The sequence below is a fragment of the Lagopus leucura genome, unplaced genomic scaffold, assembly GCF_019238085.1.
Source record: "Lagopus leucura isolate 7727_CA_CO unplaced genomic scaffold, USGS_WTPT01 Super-Scaffold_100001, whole genome shotgun sequence".
Taxonomy (NCBI): domain Eukaryota; kingdom Metazoa; phylum Chordata; class Aves; order Galliformes; family Phasianidae; genus Lagopus; species Lagopus leucura.
This window is the reverse complement of record NW_024962262.1, coordinates 8,631,967-8,644,770: the sequence shown is the minus strand read 5'-3', so window position 1 is coordinate 8,644,770 and position 12,804 is coordinate 8,631,967. Positions and strand designations below refer to the sequence as shown.

General features: G+C 40.8%; 2 protein-coding genes across 9 annotated transcripts in view; one reads left to right on the top strand and one right to left on the bottom strand.

Moving 5' to 3' along the window:
* Positions 1 to 4,759, top strand: part of SUPT20H (SPT20 homolog, SAGA complex component) — a 35,639-nt gene extending 30,880 nt beyond the window's left edge. For 5 of the 8 annotated variants that reach the window (XM_042868270.1, XM_042868266.1, XM_042868267.1 and 2 more), the window contains exons 22-23: positions 2,682 to 2,787; positions 4,208 to 4,759. In XM_042868270.1, coding sequence (XP_042724204.1) covers positions 2,682 to 2,787; positions 4,208 to 4,308 — 207 coding nt within the window. In that variant the 3' untranslated portion in view covers positions 4,309 to 4,759. Of the gene's footprint in view, positions 1 to 2,681; positions 2,788 to 3,305; positions 3,434 to 4,207 lie in introns of those variants that run through there. The other 3 variants (XM_042868272.1, XM_042868268.1, XR_006178253.1) reach the window with 3 other exon arrangements.
* On the bottom strand, positions 4,685 to 12,804 carry EXOSC8 (exosome component 8). The gene is made up of 11 exons (XM_042868274.1): positions 12,736 to 12,804; positions 12,345 to 12,381; positions 10,854 to 10,917; positions 9,621 to 9,694; positions 9,008 to 9,053; positions 7,884 to 7,989; positions 7,754 to 7,799; positions 7,399 to 7,495; positions 6,504 to 6,624; positions 5,303 to 5,409; positions 4,685 to 4,896 (listed from the first exon to the last, which is right to left on the bottom strand). Exons 1-11 carry the CDS (start codon positions 12,750 to 12,752, stop codon positions 4,781 to 4,783), a joined length of 831 nt encoding a protein of 276 aa, XP_042724208.1. The 5' UTR covers positions 12,753 to 12,804; the 3' UTR covers positions 4,685 to 4,780.

The window sequence follows — 12,804 nt, the reverse complement described above, 5'->3', positions numbered from 1 at the left end:
TTTCCTTTAAGCGTACATACAGGTAGAAACATGAGCAAAAGGTGCTTATTATGTCTGAACTCAATTTCAGGGCAGAACAGAGTGTAATTTCTAGACATTCTAATTACTGCAGAGGTGGCAGCTCCAAAATGCCACAAAGGCTGGATGTGGCTCTGGGCAGCCCGGTCTGATGGTTGGCAGGCCTGCACACACAGCAGGGGGGCTGAAACTGGATGATCATTGTGGACCTTTTCAACCCAGGCCATTCTATGATTCTGTGAAATGTTGCACCATGCTTCAAAAAATGGATACCAGCAGGAGATCATGGGCAGCTTCATTACCTACTTCATTCTGCCACTCCCATACACACTCCAGAGCTGTGGGAAGGGGACAGCACAGGAGGCAGATATGCCAGAATAAAGCACTCGTATGAAATTAAGTGCTTCTATTTATGTGATTCCAAATTGAAGTATCCCCTTTCACACTACCTCTGTTGCTGGTAAGCCAAAAATAATCTGGCTGAAAATCAGTGCATTTCAAATGGGTTAAGGAAGTGGAATCAAGATTGTTTTAACAGTTTTTGCTTCAGACCTTGGAGGTTCTTAGAGGAATATGCTAAAATTCAGTGGAATATTAAGAATGTGAAATTAATTTGCAGTGCTTTTGAAGACTTTTTGAGTTACTAAAAAATTTCTGATATTGGTGTAATCTACTATATTAAGTAGAATACATTAAAATGTATTTTAATTATCTTAAAATTATCTGGCTACAGTGAGAGCAGGGTTGATCTCTCCTCACTAGTGACAGGTGACAGGATGAGGGGAAATGGCCTCAAGTTGCACCAGGGAAGTTTAGGTTGAATATCAGGAAAAACTGGGTTGTGAAGCACTGGAATAGGCTCCCCATTGAGTCCCCATCCCTGGATGTGTTTAAAAACCATTTGGATGTGGTGCTCAGGGACATGATTTAGCACAGCACTATTGGAGTTAGGGTAGGATGGTTAGGTTGTGGTTGGACTCGATGATCTTTAAGGTCTTTTCCAACCTAGTGGTTCTATGATTCTATGAGACTTCCTCACAAACAACAATTGTAAACCAGTCAATTTTAAAGGATTATTACTTTTTTAATTCTCCAGGGAGTACATCATTATGAATGTCGTGTCCATCCTAGGACAGGAGGAAACTCAGCAGTTTGGTTGAATTGTGTAGGTCTGAAATTGCAGTGGAAATCTGATCTGTCTTCAAAGAGACAGATTTTGAGTGGTTGGTACTGCCTGTGTCTAAAACTCTTACAAGCACCAGTACAGCAATTTGGGAAAACTAGCTGCTCTGCTTTTATGCTTCTGAGAATTACATTTGTCTTTCCAGATATGCAGGACTTCTGCACACAGAATTTGCTATGGTTTCACAGTGTACAACCCCATGGGCTTTATTCTTAGAATCCAAACGTCAGTTACTTTTTGAGTTACTAAAAAGTCATGCAAGCTCGTTCTCTTGGGTTTTATTTTCTAGATATTGATCATTAAGGGCATTCATACAAAGGCTGGTTTGAGCCTAGACCTTCCTATGGCAGAAAGTTCTTTTGGAGAAAATCCATCTCTCTGCATTGGCTAACTTGCCCCAAGGAACTGTTGTTTTTTTTACTACTCCTTACAGTTTAGGGCTAGGGGTCATAAAGCTAGAATGAGCAACTTTGTATACTAAATCCCATAGTTTTTACTAAGGGCAGGAAAGTATGTGTTCACAGGGCTGTGAAGCAATTGCTTAGTGGAAAAAAAACTTTGGCCCAAAAAGACCAAAAATTTCCTGTGCTGCCAACAGAATACATAGGTACTTCTTACTTAAGTTTTTTCTTCCTGGTGTTGGTTCTGTGACTTTGTAAGTCTTCTCTGTGGTCTTCAGTGAGATGATGATGCGTGTCTGAGTGTTCAGTCTCTTAGTCCAATTTACCCAAATCTTATTGGCATTATTTCATATGGTCATTCAAAAGAAGTGTTGCAATTGCTGGAAAGGTACCAGCTCAAAAACTGGTGGGGTTTTTTTCCTCCTTAAGACACTAGCCATGCTGTTTCTGGAAGTCATATGTGTAATACATACTTTATTTTCCTACCTCTTGAATAAATGCATAATTTAAGTTCTAGAAGAGTGCGTGATGCAGCACCCTTTCACATCAGTAGACACTGGATCAGGTTCCAGTAAGTCCATGTGTGTGATTAAGGTCAGAGCTACTTTGTTTAGAAAACAAAACTTTAAAAGCAGTATTTGTATTTATCATGAAGTTGAGGCACATGTCACACAGTTTAATGTTTTTATGCTTACCCTGTTTTGATTCTGGTTAGGATCTTTTGCATATAGATGGCTTCAGGTGTCACCTGAAGGCTTTGGGCTAGAGAAAAGACATGATGCCATTACAACCATAAACTGTCATCTCTGCTGCCTGACAGCAGGGAAGCTGCTATCTCCATGGGACTTCTGCTGGGCAATGAACATAATACCATTTCTCCCACACAGCTGTTTGGGGGCATTAGCATCTGTTGGTTATGCTTCAGTAGCAACTCCAGAATAGTTTGTATGTAAATGCACTGTGATAGGTAGAATTAAATGTTTTCAAATAGCACTTTAAAAGATTGTCTTCACGCTGGCTTTATTTACTTACCTGTACTAAAGTTTGGTAATAAGGATCAAGCTTTTCATTTTTGCTAGGGGTCTGACCAAGGTCCATCAAATCAAGATCAGGCACTGTCTGCCCAGCAAGCTGCTGTCATTAACCTGACCGGAGTAGGGAATTTCATGCAACCTCAAGCCACAGGTATGTGCTTGCTGAGCCTCCCTTTGTATCTGTGTACGTTGATAAATTCACACTGAAATGAAGTTTGGTCTTTCTGATTTAAGACGATCAGAACAACCCACTATGTATTATCAGCATATGAACTCTACAAGAAATATTTGACTTTCCAAGCATGCACTTCTCTGCTTTGTTTGGCAGTTAAGTGTAATCAGTTTATTATTTTGCTGTCACATCTGATCTGAAAACAAAATACAGGGAAATTCCATGCCAGACTTCATTGAGGAATGCTCAACTGTGTGCTGAACATCTAGTATAATAAACCTCTTTGTGTCTCCACAAGCACTTCATAATCTAATTATGTTCTAACTAACCAAGTATGTATATCACGTATATTTTATTCTGTACTGTTTCCAGTTTTACTCAGACTAATTCTGTGACTCTCCTTTTCTGTTACGTTCTTCCTATGCCTTCCTTTCCCTACCCTGATAAACTTGACCTGACCTCTTTGACCTGCCTGCTTTCCCCTTCTCCTTTCTTAGTGTTGTCTCAGCTTGGCTCTGCCATGAACAGACCTGGGCAAAGCCTTCCTCAGCAGAGACTCCAGCTCTCTTCTGCCTTACAACAGCAACAACAACAAGCCTTGCAGCAGCAGCAGCAACAGATACAAGTAATCCAGCAACTTCACTCCGTTTAAAAAAAGAACACAGTAATACAGTTCTTAGCTCCAAATTCGAAAATCTTTTTTTCTGTTTTTTTTTTTAACTGTCACTATGGTCTTACAAAGAAACAAACCTCTCAATTTTGGCAAATGATTGTGATAAGACTTGAAATCTGTGATTCTCTCAGCTTGGAGCACTGAATTTATTTTTATTCATTTAAGCCATCCACCTTCCCGATTTGGTAACATTCAAGGAGTGCTTGTGGCACATTACTAAATAAACTGCCAGGTGCCATTAGGATTCCAAAACAACAAAACTGTAAGCACCTGCAAGTTCAAATGTAGTGCAGCTATAGGCAGCATGCAGAAACAGCTCTGGCAAAGCATTCCTTCAGTATTGTCATTCATATGGTCGATGAAAATATTAAAATACTTCTGCTTGTGAGGTACATAGAAAATAATACATGCATGGAAAATGCATCATGCTAAAAGAGCGTCACCAAATGTTTCCTGAAGTTGCTGAGTTACTGCAATGGACAGAAAGGGCGAAGAAGTAGCTGTTAGAGAATGTGTGCAAAACACGAGACGCCCTCAGGCTTCTGTGCCACTGGTGCTGCTTGACTGTACTCACTGCCCCCCTGCACATGATATGTTTCTTTTGTTCACCGAGCACTTCCATTTTTGTTTCCCCCCCCACCACCATCTTACTGTCGTTCTTTCTGATGTGAGCCATAGTTTTGTAGCTAACACTAACAAGCTTTTTCTCCTCCTCCTTTGTGGCAGCAGTTGCGATTCTTGCAGCATCAAATGGCTATGGCAGCAGCAGCAGCACAAGCAGCTCATCTACGACATCAGCAGCATTCAGGCAGCCACTCAAAAAGTAAAAGGAAAAGAGGCACACCTGCCCCTCCAAAATCCTGAGACTTTCTCTTTTTTTTTCCTTAGTATAAAAATGATTTAAAGGCGTGGGTTGTTTTTTTTTTTTTTCCCTGTTTAAAAAGGATAAAGCTTAAAAACAAATCAGTATTTTATAGTGTTGTTGGGAAACTGAACTTTTGACATGACACAGAAAAAAGATGAACTCCTTGGAAGCCATTCCTACATAATGTAATGACTTCATCAATAAAGCAGCTGGGGTCTGGCTTCCATAAGTCACTTAATTTTTTAACAGAATGTTTTATCTTGTATTTTTTACCATTCAGCAGCACTGTACATAGCAAAAGGGTGAAAAACGTTTTAGAAGAAAATGAACTTTGTAAATGTAGTATTAGTATTTGTTTATTTAGTATAAAAAGGTTTGTGAACACCGTAACAAATACAATTTTTATAAATCCACTTTTGAAAAGATCTTTTTGTTCACTTGGGCTTTATACTTTTTATTACTTTGTCTATCAGCTTCTTTACTTCTTTGTGTCTCGTAATGGCTCTGCTGATACAGTCCTGAAGTTTGGCTCCTGTCAGAGGACTTCCACCTAAGAATTGGGAGGAAAAAAGAGGAAAATGGTTTTCCAGTTGTACTTCAGTTACATATCCCTAATTGTATTTTCCAAATCAAAGTTTTGATACAGTAATTCTCCCAACCAGCAGTTTTCACCTGGGAAGTTATACAGCTTCCCCAACTATAACCTCAAGCACAGGAAAGAAACATTAGGGCTAAAATGCAGACATGCTCAAAATCTGCCTTTTGCTATACAAAGGACCAGTTATGACTTTTTAACATTCATGCTGCCTCCTTCAAGATGGATTTTAACAGTAAGTGGTTTAATCAGTACTTAAGCAATCTGTCGTCATAAAGGGCCCACAATTTACAAAGAAATGCAGGTACATAACATATAGGTCAAGAAAAGACCATCCTCTTCTTTAGCTCTTGTGTGGTACCTGGTTTGTGGACAGAACAAAGTCTGTCATCTTCATCTGTGACAACAGTCACTGTTCCAGTTGCTAAGTCTTCTTCTTCAGCAGTTGGGTCAACAATGAGTAATGTGCTTTTGAAAGAGAAACATATGCAGGCATTAGTTTGTGATGCACCATAAATATCACCAAGTTATCAGATGTGATTACCCTGAACTCTCAGATTCCCTACCTACAGAAACAAGGACGTAGGAGTGCTGGTCATATTTCAAGTTGGGTAAATATGTTTCCATTAACAAGAGATTTTATTCTAACTGGACTGGTATTTTTTATTTCCTCTGTTGACAAATACTTGATATAAGCTGTTCAAAAATTACCATCTTTTATATCAGTTATGTATACACACTTTTAAAAGATTATCTGTTCTTAGCATTCTTTTGTCTCAAAAATACTGCATAAACACACAATACCTATTCCAGAAACTTCAATCCTAGACTACTTTTCAAGCTTGTCTTAGGCAGGGAAACCATTCTGCTTTAAGTCACAGGAAGAAGTTGGACAGACTTTGTTTCATTCTGCTGCATACTCTTTCATAACAGAACTACAGATCAGCAGGACAGGCCTTGGTAGCAAGAGCAAGAGGAACAGGCCTTCACTAGGTTCTTCACTAGAAGTGGATGAGACATGCAGAATTGTCATCCTAAGCACCTTCTGGTTTTCGCTACTTCTTTTAAGACAGAGCTGTTGGAGAGGGTCCAGAGGAGGGCCACAAAGATAATAGGGGACTGGAGCACCTCCCCTATGAAGACAGGCTGAGGGAGCTGGGCTTGTTCAGCCTGGAGAAAAGAAGGCTGCGGGGTGACTGACATACAGGAGAGGAATCAACTCTTTGAAAGGGCAGATAACAGCAGGACGAGGGGAAATGGTTTTAAGTTGAGGGAGGGAAGATGTAGGTTGGATTTCAGGGGGAAGTTCTTTACAGAATGGTGAGGTGCTGGAAAACAGGCTGCCCAGAGAGGTTGTGGATGCTCCATCCCTGGAAGTCTTCAAGGCCAGACTGGATGGGGCCCTGGGCAGCCTGGTCTAGCATTAGCTGGGGAGGTTGGTGGCCCTGCACGTGGGCTGGAGATTCATGATCCTTGAGGTCCCTTCCAACCCTGGCCATTCTGTGACTCTGTGATTTTACACACTCAGCAGTTTTTTAAGTACAAAACAGTTACAGACTTACTCATCAAATATAGCAAACGACGTGGCAACTGGATGCTTTCTGATAACCAAGGGATTCTTCTGCTTGAAATCAACTTCGGACAAACCAGTTTCTTCATTTATAGTCACAGATGGCAGCTGCACTGAAGAAATGAAAGCATTGCATTGGTACGATATTAAGCATTGCTGTTCTCAGTAGGCATAGAGATATCCAAGGCTACTGAAACAGTTCAGCTGTTCTACTACCATATTGATAAGCTACTGAAAACAGATGAGAATAGAGTTGTGGCTACATTACTGGTGCTCCTGTACACAGCATTTTTTAAATTCAAGGAAAGTGTTTAACTTAGAAGTACCTGTTCAAGTAAGTATATAACATTCTTCCTTAAGCATTTTCTGAAGCTTTCTAGAAGCATTTTCTGCTTCCAAAATACCATACACTTACAGTATCTTTAACAAAAAGCATTTTTCCCACCCAAAAAGCCTACAGGACATATAGATGATTCATAAATCTAGAAAAAAAACACAATCTAATCATCAGATAACTCTTTGTCAACCCATACAGTATTGGAGACAGGGAAATCAAGAGCAAAGTAGCCACAGGAATTTAAAGGCATGCAGGTCACACTAAGAAAGGAAGCCTTACTGTAAGCTTCTCCTTAAGCTTTCCTACATGTGTGTTTAACCCACATCTTGTGGGGATCGATCAATGTATTGCATGCATGAAAACACTTATTTCAGACTATAATACATTAAAAGCTTGGAATATTCTGTTCTGCCAAACAAGAAAGCCCCCAACTTACTCTGCCTACACAAAATCAATGAGCAAGGGAAGATGAACAAGGTAAGATATTTAAGTTAGTGGCCATTTCTGCCAGCAGCAGTAGTCAGTGTGTTTTACTCCACAAAAGACTTACCATTTTTCAGTGCTGCTAACAAAGCAAAGGTACTGGCATCCAAGATGTTCCCATCGTAGTCCAGACATATGATATCACAGTATAACACCCAAGCAAGCTACCAAAAAAGGTTTGCACATGTGATGTATTACAGCAGCTAAATAAATAGTGCAATATCTAAGAAAACACGGGCCACCTGAATAAATATACTTATTTCTCACATGAGAAAGAAATTTTTACACTTCAAACATAAATAAATCTATGCTGACTAAAAAACAAACTCATCAAAATCTATAACCCCCCCCCTTATTTTCTTTAAAGTTGTAACACTCTGATCTTGCTACTATGATCCTCTTCATTTGGAGACAGAACTTACCTTGCCATCTGCAATACACAGATCTTCTTTTGCTATTATCTGTGAACTAAAATAAAATGAGTCTAAACCAGGGAACAAAAACTCATCCTGCAGTTTTTTTGTATTTTAAATGCAGCACAATGGCTCTTACTTTTCAATCACATCTGCAATGAACTGGCTTGCTGCTTGAGCCTCTTCACCAGGAGGTCCGGAGCGAAACCTCGTTGAGCAGAGAGATGGCAATTCTACATTTGGAACTGGGGAGCAAAGGTCGTTAGTTATAAACTAATGGGAACTCAGAAATAGAAATAGGACAATATGTACTTCTAATACCATTTTATACACTTGAAACAAAAGGTAAAACCAAGACTTTTTCAGTCAAGCCTTTCTACCTCTCCCCTCAAAAAAGAAATTCAATGTGACTTTGTAGTAAAGGACTTCTACAAGTCTGTAGTTGGAAATACATATTCCACTGGAAAGCCAATACTGATATGTACCATTTTCCATTTGTATTCCTGCTATGAATATCATGACCACATGCAAACTCTTCCATAAGTGTTCTTCATAAGTGTTCATAAGTGTCCGTAAGCATTCTTGGTTAAATCATGAAACAACACCACATTCATCCCACTGCCTGGCTTTACTGGTATGCTCTCTGCTCTTCTTCAACTGTCAAAACTTGATGCTTTCAACTGAAAGCAAAAACATGCATAAACATTCACGGGGGGTAGAAGAAAATCTGAGACCAGTATCAAGTTCACTGCAAACAACACATTTTGCAGAAGATCTCAGTTCCACAGAGTTAAAAATCACACAGGAATGCAGATGTACTTCGATTTCTACAGTTCCCTGAGAAATAAGTAGATTTTAGTTCACTCTTTTCACAAGAAGCACTTTTTGTCTGTTCAGACTTCAATAAAGATGCATGCCTTTGCACAGCCTTTCACAGCGCTGTATTTCAGAGATGAACTACCTTCCTCCTCCTAACATACACACTTATCCCCCAGAGGAGGTTTATTTTCAACCTGGGCTGGAACCAGGAATGAAAAAGAACATCTTTGCATGGAAAACTCACAGCAGAGCAGGGGAGTTCTGAAATTTCTGAAGCACCACTTCCTGAAAGCCAATTTGGAAACTGATTTCAAGGAAGATAATACAGTGCTAACCATTTTCTTTCTTTTAAGAGGCCTTCACAGCACACTCAACCTGTCCCATGATTGCAGCCCTTTAGCTGAAGGGAAAAGATCTGCAAAAGAACGATACCAAAAATCTTACCAATATATCCCTTATTAGCAGAATCTACTGCAGGTGCAGCAAGCTCCTGGAATAAAAAAGGGTAAAAATGAAGAGCTGAGTTCTGTTCAAAATGATTTTCCTGCTATTTCATTTATGAAGTATCATTTTCTTGCCAGTTACTATTACAGTTAGAGTTAAAAGAGCTATTTTTAATGAGTTGATTGCAAGTTAATAGGTAGCAAACTGTCTCTAATTCACCTATGGGAAAACTTCTTGCTGCAGGGGTGTGAAGTGATTTGTCTCATGGTTCATGGCAGGCCACCAGAGCTGAGCTAACAAGGCACTCAACAGCTCAGCCAGCTCTTCACCAACCCACTTATGGATCAATCTGAAGGAACTCATCAATTACTCTGTTATTTCTGGAGAAAAGCTCCTATATCCTTGTGCACGTCCTCCCCTGCGCACAGCACACATCACAAACACACACATGCTCTGAATGTACAAGTTGCACTGGACAACTAAATAACTCAAGTGAAAGACTGTAATTCTGTCTGACTGGTATCTTATTGGTATCTTATCTGTGGGAGAGACATTCTACAAATGAAGGTACAAACTCAGCTAACAGACAAGTTAAAATCAAAACCAACCATACCGCTTTCACTCCACAAATTACTGTAGTATTTCCCAACTTCACCAAGGCAGAACCATCTGCAGTTGTAATTGAACCTGAAGAGAGAAAGTGCTGTTTAGTAAAATCTGTTCTCTTTCATCCTTAACACCCACCTTTACAGTGCTTATTCTCCATTATTCTAAACCAGTCTCAGCAAAGTCTTGATGACCCAAGATGGGAGCTGAGCTTCCCTTTCTAGCAAGCAGTCAAAATACTGGATTACTAGCAATCCTAAAATTGAAGCTAAGAATCGCTGAATCCATTACCCAAAATGTACTTCTAGTGTTTTCCCCCAGAATGTTACCAAATAAGTCTGCTTCATTATCTTGATCCAGCTTTCCCATGACCACCATATTATTTTTGGCTGATTAATACAAATCTGAACTAAAAATATCCCTTAAATTGAAAGCACTCAGTGTTCTACTACAAGAAAGTGTTACCACAGAAACAGGTAAAACAGCAAAAAACCCAGCTCTAAATGCCACAATCCTACTAGTGGGAAACTTAAAAACTACTAATCAAGGATGGCAACGACAAGATCACCTTCTGACTGGCTTACAGCAAGACCTCATGAAAAGGCAACATTAGACAAAGAAAAAAACCTGCAGTGTCAGTTTGAGCAATGATCAGCAGCCATTCCATGGCAGTTTAATGCTAACCTGCACAGTGCTTTTAGAAAGTGATGGCCAAGAAAGGCAGGTAAGGTCTCTGCTCACTGCCTAGAGTTATCTTGCCTCTGCTTGAGACAGTTGCTCATCAGACTTTGAATAAAACAGGAGCAGGGAGAGCCCAACTCTTTCAAGGTGATAGGCACTGACTGTTCACTGGTCAGTGCTGACACAGATGCTGCTTTCAGCATGTACAGTGTGAGCTGCTCATCTTTGAAACAGACAAGCTTCCAAGACCTCCTAAATAATGCTTTGCACACCAGCCCAGGAGAAGCATTGAATAGATGTGAGCACCCTGTTATCTTTAATGCCTGTTGGAACTACAAATAAAAATGCTCTCTTGTTTCAAAATGTGAGCACCATGAAGACTGACAAATCAAAGCAAATCATTAACTAGCTATTAAGAGATTAATACTACTCCCATTATTATTATGCATACAATCGTTAAAAGTTGGAGAAGATGACTAAGATCATCACTCATCACCACTAAGCCATGTTCCTAAATAGAACTGTAGAATCATTAAAGACATTCCAAAAAAGTACTTACCTATGTTGACAGTGGTTGCTCGGAATTCACCCAACTCCCTCCCATCAGGTCGACAGTTCTCTTTCTAAACAAAATTTACAGAGGTCAAATTAGAAAACATTTGATTAAATAACACACCAAACATAGCATATTATATCAAACAGAACAATGTGTTTATTAAAGGAAAAAATAAAGCACTGTTTTTCTTTTAGTAGGAATATAGTTACAAAATTGCTAGCACAAGCTCAATCTTATTCCAACTTATTTTTCTATCAAGTGATACCCAGTTTAGGCTTGTAGATCACAGTATTTTTTTTATTTAACTTATTTAGAAGATTAATATAACAGACTGACTGTCTGTCTCAAGGATAAGTACCACAGGCTAGATTCAGAAAACCACCCAGAAATGGATACTCATTGATGACTTAAAATGACAGTTTTTACCTGTCTACAGCTCCCTTCCTTACTCTCACCCAGCAGAACTCTGACAATGAAGGTCAGAGTGAATCAGACCAAACATAACACCTCTAAATACTGCCAAGTCAGACACTGTACAACAAAACCTGTATCTTAAATTAAAAGCAGCATCAATTCATTTTCATGTTAGAGCTGGTCTACTGTTCATCACAAGTTCAAGCTTCTCAAAAATCAGAGACTTTTGGTTCAATTACAAGAACTGCAGTAATACTGTACTCATTTCCAAGTTGAGGCTGTTTCAGTAACATGCAGATTGCATGACAGAAAGCTAGCAGATTTCCTTCACAGTTATGATGAGCAGTCAGTAGCAATATTTTCTATCAGCATTTAGCAGCACCTGAGAGCCCTGCCTTTATAAAAGAGACACAAAGCCAATGAAAGTACTTACTCACCTGCAGTTAAACAGGAACACAACCTGTGGTGGTACCAATGCCACAAGTAGGAGAAAAAACAACTTTTGAAAGATTCGTGACCATTTTTCCCCAATTTGACAAGGTTTATGCCTTTCCCTCACAGCTTCAGGTTTCCAGATGGACAAGAAAGACACCGAGGCCAGAGAAGGGCAACAAAGCTATGAAGGGTTGGAGCACAAGTCTGATGGGGAGCAGCTGAAGCAGCTGGGATTGTTCAGTAAGGAAAGAGAAGGCTCAGGGGAGACCTTATCGCTCCCCACAGCTGCCTGAAAGAAGGTTGTGGCGAGGTGGGGGTCGGCCTCTTCTTATGGATAGCAGTGATAGCATGAGAAGGGATGGCCTTACACTGTTCCAGAGGAGGTTCAGGTTGGGTAGCAGGAAATCTTTTCTCAGAGTGCTGCAGTCACTGTCCCCAGAGGTGCTCAAGAAATGCAGGGAGGCATTCAAGGCACTGAGGGACGTGGTGCAGTGGGCAGCGTTGGTAGCAGGTGGGCAGTTGGACTGCATGATCTTAGAGGTCTTCCAAACCTTAATGATTGTATGATTCCAAGTTTAAAAACCGTACGCACGCAAAAGAAAGCTGCAAACACCGAGGTATGCACGCACACCATCTTTTACTCACCAAAAATCTCCTGTAATATTCCAGCGGTTCCACTGTTCTAAAACAGACAGAAAAAGGGGGGTTCACATGCACTCCCACCGAGAGCGCAGGAGGGAAAAGCAAGCTGGAAGCCTTCGGCAACGCATCACTTGAGAACGAAGGTGGGCAGCGAAACCGCTCAGCAGCGCGGTCCCTGAAGGACCCGGGAGCTCCCAGTCCCACGGAGCGCTACTGCTTTTAACGCAGCCACCCACGGACCCACGCGAAGCCCCGTCACCGAGTAACCCCGCAACGGTGGCTTCCAGAGGAGAAGCCCCGCCCTCGCCACGTCGCATCCCTAAAGCGGCGCGGCCCGAGCGGACCCGCTCCCTTACGGCGCGGGGATCGCAGGGACCGCGACGCCCCGACTCACTTGAAAGCCGTCGCCATGGCGGCACCGCCGTCCTTTGCGGCCGTAGTTCCGGACCTGCGCAGCGGCCCG